This window comes from Lepidothrix coronata, unplaced genomic scaffold, assembly GCF_001604755.1.
Source record: "Lepidothrix coronata isolate B3197 unplaced genomic scaffold, Lepidothrix_coronata-1.0 Scaffold9, whole genome shotgun sequence".
NCBI classification, from domain to species: Eukaryota; Metazoa; Chordata; class Aves; order Passeriformes; family Pipridae; genus Lepidothrix; species Lepidothrix coronata.
Window position 1 is genome coordinate 4,930,900 of NW_016690189.1, and position 13,959 is coordinate 4,944,858.

The 13,959-nt window shown below is 36.7% G+C and overlaps 1 protein-coding gene across 4 annotated transcripts in view; it reads right to left on the reverse strand.

Annotated features, from left to right (window-relative positions):
• MGAT4C (MGAT4 family member C) overlaps positions 1-13,959 on the reverse strand; it is a 344,696-nt gene that overhangs the window by 7,415 nt on the left and 323,322 nt on the right. For all 4 annotated transcript variants that reach the window (XM_017804501.1, XM_017804500.1, XM_017804499.1 and 1 more), the window contains one exon: positions 1,004-1,159. In XM_017804501.1, coding sequence (XP_017659990.1) covers positions 1,004-1,132 — 129 coding nt within the window. In that variant the 5' untranslated portion in view covers positions 1,133-1,159. The remainder of the gene's footprint in view (positions 1-1,003; positions 1,160-13,959) is intronic.

Consider the following 13,959-nt stretch of genomic DNA (forward strand, 5'->3'; position numbering starts at 1 on the left):
GTAATACTGTTGTGTTTCTTTTCAGGTCCAACTGAGACTGAACTTCACCGTTCAGAATATTGGAAAGCCAGACCGTACTTTCCCAGTTCAATTCAAGATCAAGATAGGAATGTCTAATCACATCACAATATGACATATTCAGTTTAGTCATTTTACTGTTTGCAAGCTCCAGTTGTTAAGCCACCATGCTCTTTTACTGGACCCAGTCCAACCTTCAAAGAACTGGAAATCCAATCCACTAATCAAGACTTCAGGGCTTGTTTTACATTCAGCACTGAGACACCCCTATTTTACATACAAACTGTAGAGTTATGTTACATTGTTAGAAGCTTATTTTTTGAAATTCCTAACACAAATCTTTCTATTTTTTTTTTCAAAATCATAAACTTAGACTAAGTTGAATTCATGTCTAATTGTTAATGCTGTAGCACTGAACCTGTCAGACTCAAATCTGAGATACAAAAGGTGAGAAAAACATAAAATAAAACCACTAAAAAGAAATTATTCATGCAAGGAGCTTAAAGTAGATGGAATTAATGAGAGTTCCCTTTTATAATTTAATTTTTATAATAGCCTTTAATGCAGTATTCACAGGTGAGATTTGCAGTGTGGACTGAAATTAGCTCACACAAATATTTCAGGTGTAGTCTATTTTCAACATCAAAATTGAGGGAAATCCAGAAGTATGGAAAATACAGAGAATATTCTGACTCAAAGGGCACCTGATGGAGATACTTTCATGTTTTGCTATATTCATTATCTCCCATACTTCCAATAAACAGAGACATATTTACTTCTGTGAAAAGGAATGTTAGGATCCTACTGACACACTGTATGCGGTATACATTAGGAAGGTGGTTTCATCATAAAGGACACATTTTGAGGATACTTCACTGTTAATGGTACACAGAGAAAATTGAAGGAATTATGAAATTTAGCATTTAACTAGGGATGCATCCTGTTTTGTTGTTCTAGGATAATTTCTCCCATCTAAAAAACTTACCAAAACATAACCGTCTTCAATGTACAAGTTCATGAACAGCAAGCAAACTACAAGGATTCCTAAGAATGACACTGCTGATCTTTTCCGCAAGCATCTCATTTTATCAAAATATTTCAAGCTGTGTCTCATGTGAAGAACAGCATACAATATTGTCACCTATGAAAGAAAACCACAGTATTACAAGAACTGTCTGCCCGATAAACATTATAACAAATCAACTTACCTTCAGATATATCAAATCCCTTCAAGCACACATAGACTATACACTTTCAGGTGAAATTAATTTCATTTAATAATTATCATCTTCAAGTTCCATATACAATCTTAACTATAATTTAAGCTTCCCTTTTTTTGCTCGTTTGTTTGTTGTGGGGGTTCTTTTTTCAGCAAATAAAAAAAACATTGCCGTACTCATTTTAGGTTGGAATTATGATGTCACTGTGGCAGGTGTGCATCAGCAGTTCAGTTTCCCATGCTTAACTGTCAGATCCCAACTTGATGGCTAGAGATGATGCTGTGCATTGTTTTCCTATGTACTTAGGTCTCCTCCCAAAGACAGGTCAAGCCAACGGGCAAGAACGAAAGCTATTGCATGACTCAGTGTTGTTGCCAACAGAAGCATTCTGGATACCAGAACTTCCAGGCACAAATGAGGTACCTTCCCTGAACTGAGAAAGCAGTAGCAAGGCTGTGCAACATCCCTTAGCCTTAGACCTCTGCATCACAATGGAAAAACTCACTGGAGATATCATTGTCTTCTTCAGAAGAAAGGTGTATGTCTGTCTAAAACCAGACACATTTAAGCAGAGTATTGGGAAGTCCTGACCTAATCAAATGAATCAAAGAAGGGGGGCATGGAGGACTATAAAGCCACTCAGTAGTTCTATTCAAGGTCAAGAAGAAGGACTGCCTACTCACATCACAAAGTTGCATATTGATTTTAGCCATTTTAATCTTTAAAACAAGACGAATGGTGTTCTTGCCCACAAAACCATAAACAATAACATATGTAGGACTACATAGGTTTGAACAAGATTTGGCCACAAACTGAAGATCGCACTGCCCAAACTCTAAGGGATTATTAGCAAAAAGATAGATTATAAACTTATTATTTATGTCCTCACACATATTTTGACTATTGTCTGTAGCAATGACTGACTTTTCAATGGAATTTAATATATAGAAGTCATATAAAAATTGAGAGTTTGAAGCTAGTCTGTGTGAAGTAGTAAAAAACATAGCATGCACAATGATTAAACCCTGCACTTAAATACCATAATTTTCAAAAGCGTTGGACATCTAAGCTGATACAAAGTAGGACAAATTAGGATTTCCACAAAGATTTGTCATGTCATATAGAAAGGTTTCTACCCTAATAACAAAAAACCTTCCAAAACCAAAATTCAATATATATTTGTTTTGCCAAACTGAATAAATATATCTAATAATATAAAATATGAGTCCATTAGACTCTAGAGAACTGGGAGGCAAATATATCAAATATTAGTAACACAAATGTGTAACTGCAAAGTTTTGTCTGTATAGATTCACAATGAACTGCAGTAAATGGAGACTGATTGTACACAGAGTCTTTTTAAATTCACTATGATGAGAATAAAACCAATTTACATGTCGCATGTAGAAAAAAAGGAATTAATAAGAATTTAGATTTTTGTCCATATTTGTTTGAGGGTGGGCTGAATTACAGAAGCCTGATTATTCTAAAGGTGAAAAAGCCCAATCTAGGTATTTTTTTAAGTTGCATAAAGGATTTCCTTTTTCTTAATATCCAGTGAACATAAACATCACGAAGAAGCTGTTAGGGACATGAATCTCCAAACACTAGTCCTCTCTAACTCCCTGCACCTCCCTGTGGCAGCACAGTGCTTGCTCATGTCTATAGATTCCAGCAGGCCGTTGAGGAAATGAGAGATTGCCTGTTTTAGAAAAGACTGTGTTACACATACAGTTTGGGTTTCATTTTTGTTTTTTTGTTGGGTTTTTTTCCTCCCTTTTCCCATCTCCTTCTTTTATTCACAGTATAATTACTGATTTTCAAAGCAGCACATTCTTTTAAAATCCTATCAGAGGATCACTGGATGGATTAAATACTGACACTTCTCATATAGGGGCATTAAATACCCTGACTACTGAAAATGCGAGTAGTCTGAGTTAGAGTGCTTGCAGTCACTGGCAGCTTATTACCTTCTGAAGTTTTTCTTTGGAAAACTTAAGAATAAATAAATGCGGGTTTTTTTCAGTTACAGGATGACCATACATGCCATATTTGTTGACTGGACTGCAGTGTTACACAGTTCCCCCATCTTTGCTCTGAGCAGCCTGACTGAAGTCCCTAAGGATGAGGAAGAAGACTTACAACTATATTTGCTGGTTATATTATATTAGTTTTTCCCCATTGTATTTTTCATTAGGCAGGTACTATTTTGAGTTGGCAACAAAAATTGAGGCAATTACACAGGTGAGGATGGAGGAACATTAAACTATCATGACTAAAGAAGATGTACAGAAAGCAGAGAGCCCAGTACGGTCACCACTCGAAGGAGAACACCGGCATTGCTTGTGTGGTTTCACAGGAAGCCGTTACATTACTGTTTTACAAATGGAAACAGCTGAAAGCAAAATATCATGCGTCATGCCAGTGAGGGTTTTTCGCTCATCAGACCTATTGGTAGGTCCATATCGAGTAAAGACACCGAAGCGTAGGACTCCCCGAGGACTGCGCGCCCCGGTAGATTCGGTAGGTGCCAGGGGAAGCTCTGACAGAACCGCTGACACCAGGTGGCAGTGCGGACGCGCTCTTGCCAGCCCCCGATCTGCTCCTCGACCTGTCCCTCCCAACCGGTTTGTCCGAAGGTGCTGTTTGACATCCTTATATCAGAAGCCTTAGCTAAAAATGCGCCCAGGATCATACATATGTACATACAGAATTCCTGACGTCGTTTTAGAGCTGCTTCCTCTTGCAACTCCGTTTCCAATCTTTAACATTGCCTTGTGGAACACTCCACAAGTGAAATTTGCACAGAAAAAAAAAGGTAAATCTTACTCGTTTTTTCCAGGTAATGTCATTCACCTTTGGAAAAATAGTCTGAGAACTTCCCGCACTGAGACCCCTGGTGTTCTTTAAGACCATTTGAGCAGAATAGTCACCATTACTAAAAATCTAAGACTTTGATGTTGAAAAAAAGGATTCAATTCATAATTCAATTCTGAAGGCACAGCTTTGCTTGAGGATTTTATTCCTTCATTATTCATGCACAATTAAGTAACTATCAGGATGGTATAAATGCAATTTGTTTCATATAGCTGGCATTAAGCAGTTAAACATAATAATTAATAAACATGCATGAATTATAAATCTCTTCCTTTCTAAATGAGATGTATTGCTTTCCTCAGTCTCTTCAGAGGGAACTTTTAAGACCTCAAATCCCTCTGCACATGCATATGTTGCTATCAGACATACATGTGCAGTTTTACACAGCAATATGAAACTGTAACTTTGACTTTCTAAAATGATACAACAATGAAAAGGTGGTGAGCTAAAAAATGCAATGATATACCTTTACATTGTGAAGAGGCTGTTCTTTATAAGCTCTACAAAGGTGTGAAAGCTGTATAAAAGTCCAAGATTGATATTCACATGATAATGTGCGATTTTCTCTTGCAGAATTTGCAACACAGCAGAATTTTAAAAATATTTCCAAAAAAATTTTGGAAATGACCATTCAGAATGGTCATTTCTGAATGGCCAAATGACCATTCAGAAACAGTATGTTCTTAATAAGCCAAGTCCTTGAGACTACAAAATTAAATTAAAGTATTTAAAGATGTTAAAATTTTTAAACTTACTACATTTTTATTACAATATATCTGTTCCCAAGAGGAAAAAATTACATGAAGTAAGATTTTTTTTCCTTATTTTCCTCTTTTCTGAGTAAAAGACTTTTTGCCCTCCCTATGTTACTTACTCTAGGACACATATATGCACATTCACAGTGGTAAACCATTTCATATTTGATCCACTCTAATTCTTCATCACTTTTTGATAACACTAGGAATTTGTACTTCTTCCCACTTTCAGAGATTATCGTTTACTTTCCTGACATATTTTCTCCATAAACAGATACATAAAAAGGCCCTGTATTGTTCCTTTACCCTTAAGCATGCCAACCTGAGTTAAGGATTTAGCTTTACCTAACCAGTACAGTGAATCTGCTTGTATGTACAGCTGTACAGAGAGCAACAAGGTCATCTTTGTATTATACTCTAGTCTGCTTGAGCGCTGTGCCCCAGAAGCTCAAGAGAAGGTGCTTATTTGCAGAGGCATTGATGGCTGTCAGAAATGACAACTGCATTATTTTTATATTCTAATATTTCCAAACTAGGCACGTAGCTTTGCCTGTCACTGCAGAGTCTATATTCCAGGAGGTAAAGTAGAGCTGATCCACTGCCACATTTATTATACCAACAAAATCCATAGATAACACTCACACCCCCCCCCCATGACTGGATTATTAAATCCCTTGTGAACTTTATTGCAATCCCTCATTTGTCTAAGGCACTCAGAAGCAGACACTTCATTCCTCAGTTTTGTGACGTACCATTCCACCTGTAACATTCAGTCTGTAACTGAATCGCTTTACTTGTAGTTCTTAATGTTTGTCCTATTTGTTTTTCAGTTTTTCTTTTTGGAAGGCTGCACATGATGCCTCAGGATTGCATTCAGTTGTCTTTATGAAGTGGCAGAGGAAATACTTCCAGAAAAAAAAAAGAAAGGAAACAATAACAACATGGAAATTTTTTCCATGGTTATTATTGTATTTTGCATGTGTCATGATTTTCTTATACAAAATTAAAAAAGCAAATTCTGGGTTGCAATGTATGTTTGAGCTACAGATGTTAGTGAACTGGAGAATTGTAATGGATAGGTTATTCCATGGGACTCAAATAGACTCCCAGCAAGATTCACTGTTTACCTTATTGAAAGCCAGAAAATACTTATGAAATGTTTAAGGCTGACAGGCAGGATGTTTGATATCACTGGCAGCAGGGAAGTAAAAACTGGTCTAAAGGAAATGAAAGTTTAACTTAGAATGAGGCTAACAAATCCAGAGGATAGAGATCAGGTTTTAAACTAGACCTAAGCATATTGTTTGGATAACTTTCCATTGTGTAGCTTCACATGCTTAAAATAAATGGTTTAACGACTATCATATCTTCTGAAATTTAGATTCTAGATACAAAAAAAAGAAATATATTAGTAGGCAGATTACTCAAAATTAATACTGATAAAAGGATGAGCAAAAGAAATGGGTTTTGAAAAGGGATTTGAAAGGCATAGTGATCCTTGATCCACAGAGAGTGAGAGATTATTTCAAATACTGATGTAGGACACAAACATATATAGACCCCAACAGTTTGGGAAAAGGGGTGAGAGCTTAGGAGGAAACAGATGATTCAGCTGAGGCAAGTTACCAAACAATACAGAAAAGTAGAGAGCTTAAATTCAAAGCAGGTATTGGAGGATGAAGTGTCTTTCCTGTCTGACAGCTTCGAGTGATATAAAATGGAGCCACAAAACTTACTTTGGCTGTAATGCTCTGAGCACAATGTAATGCATTTCTTCTGGTGTGGAGGAGTCAAGTCTAATCAAGGGGAAGAGATGACTAAGAATTGTGAAGTCATATTGACTTAGATAGTAAAGCACTATCTAATCCATCACTAGATGGATGGCTGTGTACCACTGGAGATATTTTATCAAGTAAGTTGTAGTGTAAAATATGGGTTTTAGAAAAATGATATAGACAGTGAGTTAATGGCATGTGGAGAAAGCCTGGAAGATAAGAAAAAAATGGCAAAGAAATCTGAAATAGCCCTGAATTTCTGCTCCACAGAGACAAAGCGAAGAGGAAAATAAAACAGCATGGGCATGAAGAGGGAAGAAACAGCTAGCTGTAACATCCAGAGAGAGTGAGATTAGCAGCTTTTACAGACACAGGAGTAGGGGTTTAGGCTGAATCAAAAATACAGGGAGAATTCCTTGAGCATTGAAAATAGCACATTTTCTAAACATCAGAGAAAATGTTTAGAAAGAGGAGGATAGACATTGAGTTACACAGATATTCAATAGATTTTATCTATTGACTCATCAATTAATGAAAATAATATGTGGATACAAATACTGGTAGATTCAACAGAAGATAAAATTTTAATGGACAGTTGTCATACAGTACATTCCTATACTCTGTGATTACTGGGATTATCATATATTATGACCCATCGGGTAAGATAAATTCCTTGAGCCTATTGAACAAATTAGAGGGACATCCTGGTCTGAAGACACCTCTGCAGCTCTCAGTCCCTTCACCCAAAGCACAGAATATATGAGCTAATATCTCAGCAACACTTACTCCACGTGCTACCTTTTGCCTCAAGGTCTCACAGTCTCTTACCTGAGGTTTACAGATAAAAGCTTGTCAAGTATCATGAACATCACTATTTCAATAGAAGTAGATAATGTGGTGAAAAGAAAATTAATGTAAATGTTTGACCAAAGCCAATTAGTTTTGGTGAGAAGAGCTTCATCTGATTCTGATTAAATCTGTTCATGGTTTTCTCTACAGCACACTCTGTAGCCTCATCTAACAGAAAGGTGAGTAGCTATTTCACTGAACTGCAAAATCACAGAGTGTTTTAGGCTGGAAGGGACCTTTGGAAGTCATCTGTTTCACCCTCTATGTTTGCTTAGAGCCACCCGGAACCAGGTGCTCCAGGTTGTGTCCAGGCATCTTTTGAATGTATCCAAGGACGGAGATCCATAATTTCTCTGGGCAGTGTGTGCCGATGTAAGTCACCCTCATAAAAAAGTTGTTCAGAGGGAATCTCCTGTGTTTCAGGGTGTGCCCATTCCTTCTGGTCCTGTAAATGTGCACTGCTGGCTCTCTGGTCTTCACACCCTCCCTTCAGGTGTTCATATACAGTCATAAGATTCCCCTTGAACCTCTTCTTCTCCAGCCTTAACAGCCCTAGCTCTCTCAATCTTTCCCAATAGGAGACATGCTTCAGTCCCTTAAACATCCTTGTGGCTCTTTGTTGAACTCTCTCCAGCATGTCCATGTCTTTCCTTTACTGGGGAGCCTGGAACCAAGTACAACACTCTAGATGTGGCCTGTGGCTTCATCAGTGCTAAGTAGGGCACCATCCTTGACCTGCTGGCCACATTTTGTCTAAGGCAGCCCAGGACACCATTTGCCTTTGTGAGACTTGGCACAGGGAGGACAAAAGAACACAAAAATATTAACAAAATGCAAAGAGTACTTTTATTACTCCACCACCTGGGGATCCTCAAAACAATACTCAGGCAGAGGCACACAAGCAGGGCTGCAGGCATTGCAGAGCTTTGTCCAGATTCAGGATCACTGAATCTGCTGGTTTTGCCTGTGTGTCAGGGATTTGTACAGACATAGTTTACCACTGTGCTTGATGTTTCCTGCAACAGAGCATGAAACTCAAATATGTTTGATAGGGTGCCTATCACAGCCTATATTATCTACACACAGATGTTCTACTTGTCAAACACACAACGATAAACAGCAATTAATATGATATATGTGTTTTTTGACACCCCAGCTATAAGTCACTTGACTATGTCTACAATAGTCTTTGACAATTTTCTGTTATTTCCCCACAGTCTTCTTTACTGCAAGGGCACACTTCTGGCTCTTCTTCAGCTTCACATCCACTATGGATTCCAGATCCTCTTCTGCTAAGCTGTTTTCCAGCTGGGTTGTTAGCGGTGCAGGATTTTGAACTTCTCCTTGTTGACACTCGTGAGTTTTCCATAGCCCATTTCTCCGGCCTGTCAAGGTCCCTTTGGATTGCAATGCAACACTGAAGCATATCAACCACTCCTCCCAGTTTTGTCTCATCTATAATGGTTTAGTTATTTTTAATCCTGATGTGGAGAAAAAACCCTGACTAAAAAACCGAAGAGCTTCCACGCAGTCGCATATGCATGTGACTAATATGGACCTGTTATTTGATGTAATGTTAAATTACCTAAATACCTAAATACCTAAAGGTGGTATTAGGCATTAAGTTGTCATTATACTGATCCATTGTCTTCTCACTTCAGAGTGTTTGTGGCTTGTCAGAAGGCAGCATTACCAGACATGTACAGACCTGAGACATTTATATGATTAGGAACAAGTAGCATTTTTTTGTGATAAATACTCACTTCTGAGGAGATACTCTTGGTCCATATAATGGAGCTATCTCAGGTACTGAAAGGTGTTTTAACCTGGAATTTTTACATATCGTTTCACAGAGTTAACATAATAATGTACATTTGGGTGATCCTACCTAGATGAAAAAATAAATAAGCTTTATTGTGTGACTTAATAAAAATATTGTTTTATTTTTTAGTTTTTTTACAAATTACATTGCTGGGTCCTTTACCCTCTACTTAGACTAGGTTTAACTATTTCAGAAGAAGAAAAAAATCAATTTAGAAAATTGGCTAATTGTTAAGAGGCAACTCTCAAACTTATGAGATTTTCTACCATATAGTTGGTTATTTGCACAAAGCCATATGTTGTGAAGGTCATGGTACCCTTGAGAAATAATGTAAAATAGATTAGGAGATTAAATGCCAGAAATTTTTTTTCACTGGTCATACTACTAATCTGTTTCTAAGATAAGAATTTCATTAAGACTTTCCATTGAGCACCCAGGCAGCTAATAAACTTGATCAATAAAATAACTCATTCCATAAAGAAGGCTTAGAAAACTATGGAGGGGCATGTGTGACCAACAATTAGCTTATTCTTTAAAAAAGAAAGAACACACAAACTTCAGTAAATTTTGATGAATAAGGGTATATAAAATGAGAACAATTCTTTATAAAATGCTACATTTGTTGCTCATTTTTCTTCTAATGTTTTATATCTTCATCTGTTGTCACACCCAAAATATACTGCTATGATATTTTCTTTTCAGTAGAAGTAAACCAGTGTGGATAAAATACATCCAAAATTCGTCATCTTATCTCTGCAGTCAGATTAACTAGCAGAAACCAAATATTTCCAAAACTGTTAATACAGTCACAGACTGGTAGTCTTGATTGCATTTGTTTGTTCTTTAATAAGAAAGAATCAAAAATATTTTCTGCTCTTGAGTGGACTGTGTTATTTATGGAGTAGTCTAGCCTTGACCTATTACATTAATTGATGTTGATTGTGTAAATAATGAAGATGGTTTTAGAGGTACCATAAAATCTACAACATGTTATCTTGAAATCTAATGCAATTTGATCATGCAATCTAAGGAAGATCTGTAGTGGGAGGGGTTAATAGCTGCCACTGCAAGTATCATCACTGTTTTTGCCTTCTGAGTTAATGTTAGCTTAGAGACCTAGTAAATAAATCCTTCATAGAAGGGAGGCAGACCAGATGCACTAGCAGCTTTCAATTGCCACGATGATGAATTCAACTTTAATCATCAGATTTCCCATAGACTTCATAAAAGTGGCTCTAGGTGGACTGGAAAGAGACCTCAGATAAATAGCTACCTGTCGAGTTAACAGGCATTTCAGATCCACGAAGCTGAGTAGCATGGGATCTCTGTGAGTACTCTGACTTATCTAAGGCTGCTTTCAGTGAGCAGGGGCATGCTACTCTTTATCTCTGTGACCTGTCAAATAAAACTGGTTCCATTTGAGTAGGGAACATCTCTCCAAAGCCTGTGCCTGTGGAATTTTCTGCTATCCAGTGAGCAGCTGGACCCTTATTTCATTGAACTGATGCATCATTTTTCAAAGGGATAGTGGAGAAGGAAAAGGTATTACTACCTCTGTCTTGTAGCAGATTAGTTTCCAATTTTTTAGGAGATACTTAGCTCATTTTGCTTCTAGCTTCAATTTATCTGTTTACTAGCCTTATATTTGGTGTTATCTGTTAGGTTGTGCCACAGATAATTTTGTAATTTAAGCAAAACACTTTCCCCCTTACCTTTCTTTAAAAAAACCCCAAACCCTGAAGAAAAAACATCAACAAAATGGCTGGATGATATAGTCAACCTGTCAGGTGTGGAAAATAGGTTTTTTATCCTCACCGTATGGCAAGCATGACGATCAATAAAGGTTTAAATGACCTTTTCCAGTATTTTCCAGTATTCTACATGTCAGTTACTATAAATAAACTCAAGCCATGGCAATCAAATATGATTAGTTATCAAGATTTCTAATACAAAAATACTTTCTGAAATCTTTATTTTTTCCAAATAAAAGTTAAATAAACAAAGCTTGGTAGCAGGGAGTGAATAAATCTTTAATAAACATATTCATTGAATTTCTCTTGTGTGTTTTAAGGTAAACTTCTAATCCACTTTTCCTCTGAAGAATCTATAAAATATTGCTTTATGTTAGTGACAGAGATTTTTTTATGTGTCTTATATCAGTATCATAAAAATATGGTTACTAAGTAAAACAGTTATTTTAATTAAATTCAATACATGGACAGGAAGGAATTTTTCACAATATGGTAAAAAAATAAGTTCAAGAAATCTAAATATGCACTTTGAACATCTGTTTTTCTCATTTTTACAAAGTCAAGAGCCACAGTGTAGTTTGGGAAGAAAAGAGAATTTGAGAGTTTAGGGAAAAAGAAGTACTGTAAAAGATGTCCTCAGTAGAAAAAAATACATTTTTTGCAAGTAAACTTCAAACAAGACCAATTGATAATTTAAATCTTTAGTTGGACCTATGTACTAAAGTGTAGCATTTTTACTGGGAAGAAAAACAATCAAAATATCCACAGTATCTTAAACACAGGAAAAATAAAAATAACAGATATAAATTGTCCATGGCAGGTTAAAAAATAATTTCCTTTTTTTTTCTATATTTTATATCACTTCCTAGCTTTGTCCACTGTAGGTACAATAGCTCTCTTATTTTTAAATAGCTCTTGATATCCAGAAATCTGGTTTATGGTGAGTCTTATATCATGACAAGTGTACCACTTTGCTCAAACTGGTTGCTTTAGAGCAATATCAGCCTGAATCATCTTTCGTAGCGGCTTTTTGCTGCCAGTGATATTAAAAAGAGCTCAAGGAAACTAACAGTCTAACTCAGCAATGGTGAAACACTGCTGTAAATGCTCATAAAATCTCAGTATCCTGTGTTTTTCTAATGAATTATGATGTAAATAGATTTAGTAAGCCTTAAAGACAAGAGACATGGCATCTCTTCAAACAAAACTTTCAAAAGAGTACAGACAACAACGGAAGAGTACATAATAGCTTTATTGACTGATGCACAAAGTCCTAGTTCCTGAGATAACACTTTCAGGCCACTACTCCATAATTAATTTTTGGGTATATGTCTTTTGGATGTATGCTCTGTTGTTTGAGAATTCATTGGAGTTGTTTTTCATCTGTTTAGAATGACATTTTCCAAACACAGACACCTATGATGTGAATGTCTGAGCTAATCACATTTAGTCTCCATTTATAGTCAATGTAGAAAAATAAGTATTCTACACTGAGATTCATCTCACTAAAAGGCAATATTCTTAAATATATCAAATGAATTGTGCTCAAAAAGGCCCATTCTCTTCACTGACTACAAGAACAACATTGGCAGACTCAGATATAGATACCAAAAAAGAGGAATTCCTTTCCCTGATTCTTTAGTAATTTCTTTTTGCTTCCTTTTTTTAGGGACAGCATATAAACAATAAGCCACTGTCTCCATCTCCAATGTATGGACCTACAGCACAGACCTACACCTTTCATCAGCATAAAAATGTCTTAATTCTCACAATAACACAAGGTCAGATCTTGGATTGTCCCCATCTATGACACTATGGCTGGCATATCTTGCCTGCAGTAGACTGCTGAAAGTTTCCCTCCATAACTGTCTATCCCAAGACAGTTCCCTTTGTGCACCTCACAAACCAGTTCTCTAATTCTGCTGCTTTCCTTTCTAGCTTTACCCAGAACATGGTTTTGCTGCTGCTAGAGTTTCTGCTCGGTAGATTCATCACAGTACAGCACACGGTAGACAGACATGTATGACCCACAGTAGGTACCTAATAGCTTTCCTGCAGGATATTTGGAAGTTGAAAGAGATACCCATCAAAGGGCTTAACAGCCACAGTGGACTCATGCCCTCAAGTTGTGTTCTTGGGGGAAGTAATCTATGGTCTGTCTTGTATCTTTGACTCACCCACAGTCCCTGCCAAGATCGGAAACTTGTTCATTCAATGCATTCAAATGAAGCATTCGATTTTAGGTGGAATAAATTTTCTGTATGGCAGGACAGTAAGTCAGAGAGCTGTTTCATTTAAATGCAGTAACTGAACTGAGATTCAGATCTTGCCAAATGCCGTGGGTGAGTCAAAAGTACATATAGACTCTTCAGCCTAAAGGTAGAACATCTATTGTTCACATCATTCACCCTAATTCTCTTAAATCATCAAAGTAATCCGGTATCTTTTGTGTAGTCTTTGATATACACTCATGGTCTTGGAAAGTTGATATTTTTTCCCTAATTCTTGAATCTCAGCTTCTTTTTACAGAAGAATATACTTCAAAATATTACACTGGGATAAGACACTGGGTACCCTGATGTGTGTACACTGTGTGTACCTGTAGTGTCTGCTGTATGGTGACGTGTTTTGGCTCAAAATTTTGTGGGTTTTTTTTGGGTGAGAGTGGTTCATTCCTACTGAGAATGAAATACCAGTTTAAGTTTATATGTCCTTACCTGGAGTTAAGGAAGTTTTGGGTTCATTCTTGCTAACTTCTGGAACAAACTCTAGATAGTATTTAAATTGTTAATACTGGATGCCAGTGAACTCAAAAGAAACAATACTTAAATGTGATATCTGATTTTTTTCACATCCCAGTAAAGATACATTGCATTTTGAGGACTATTTAAC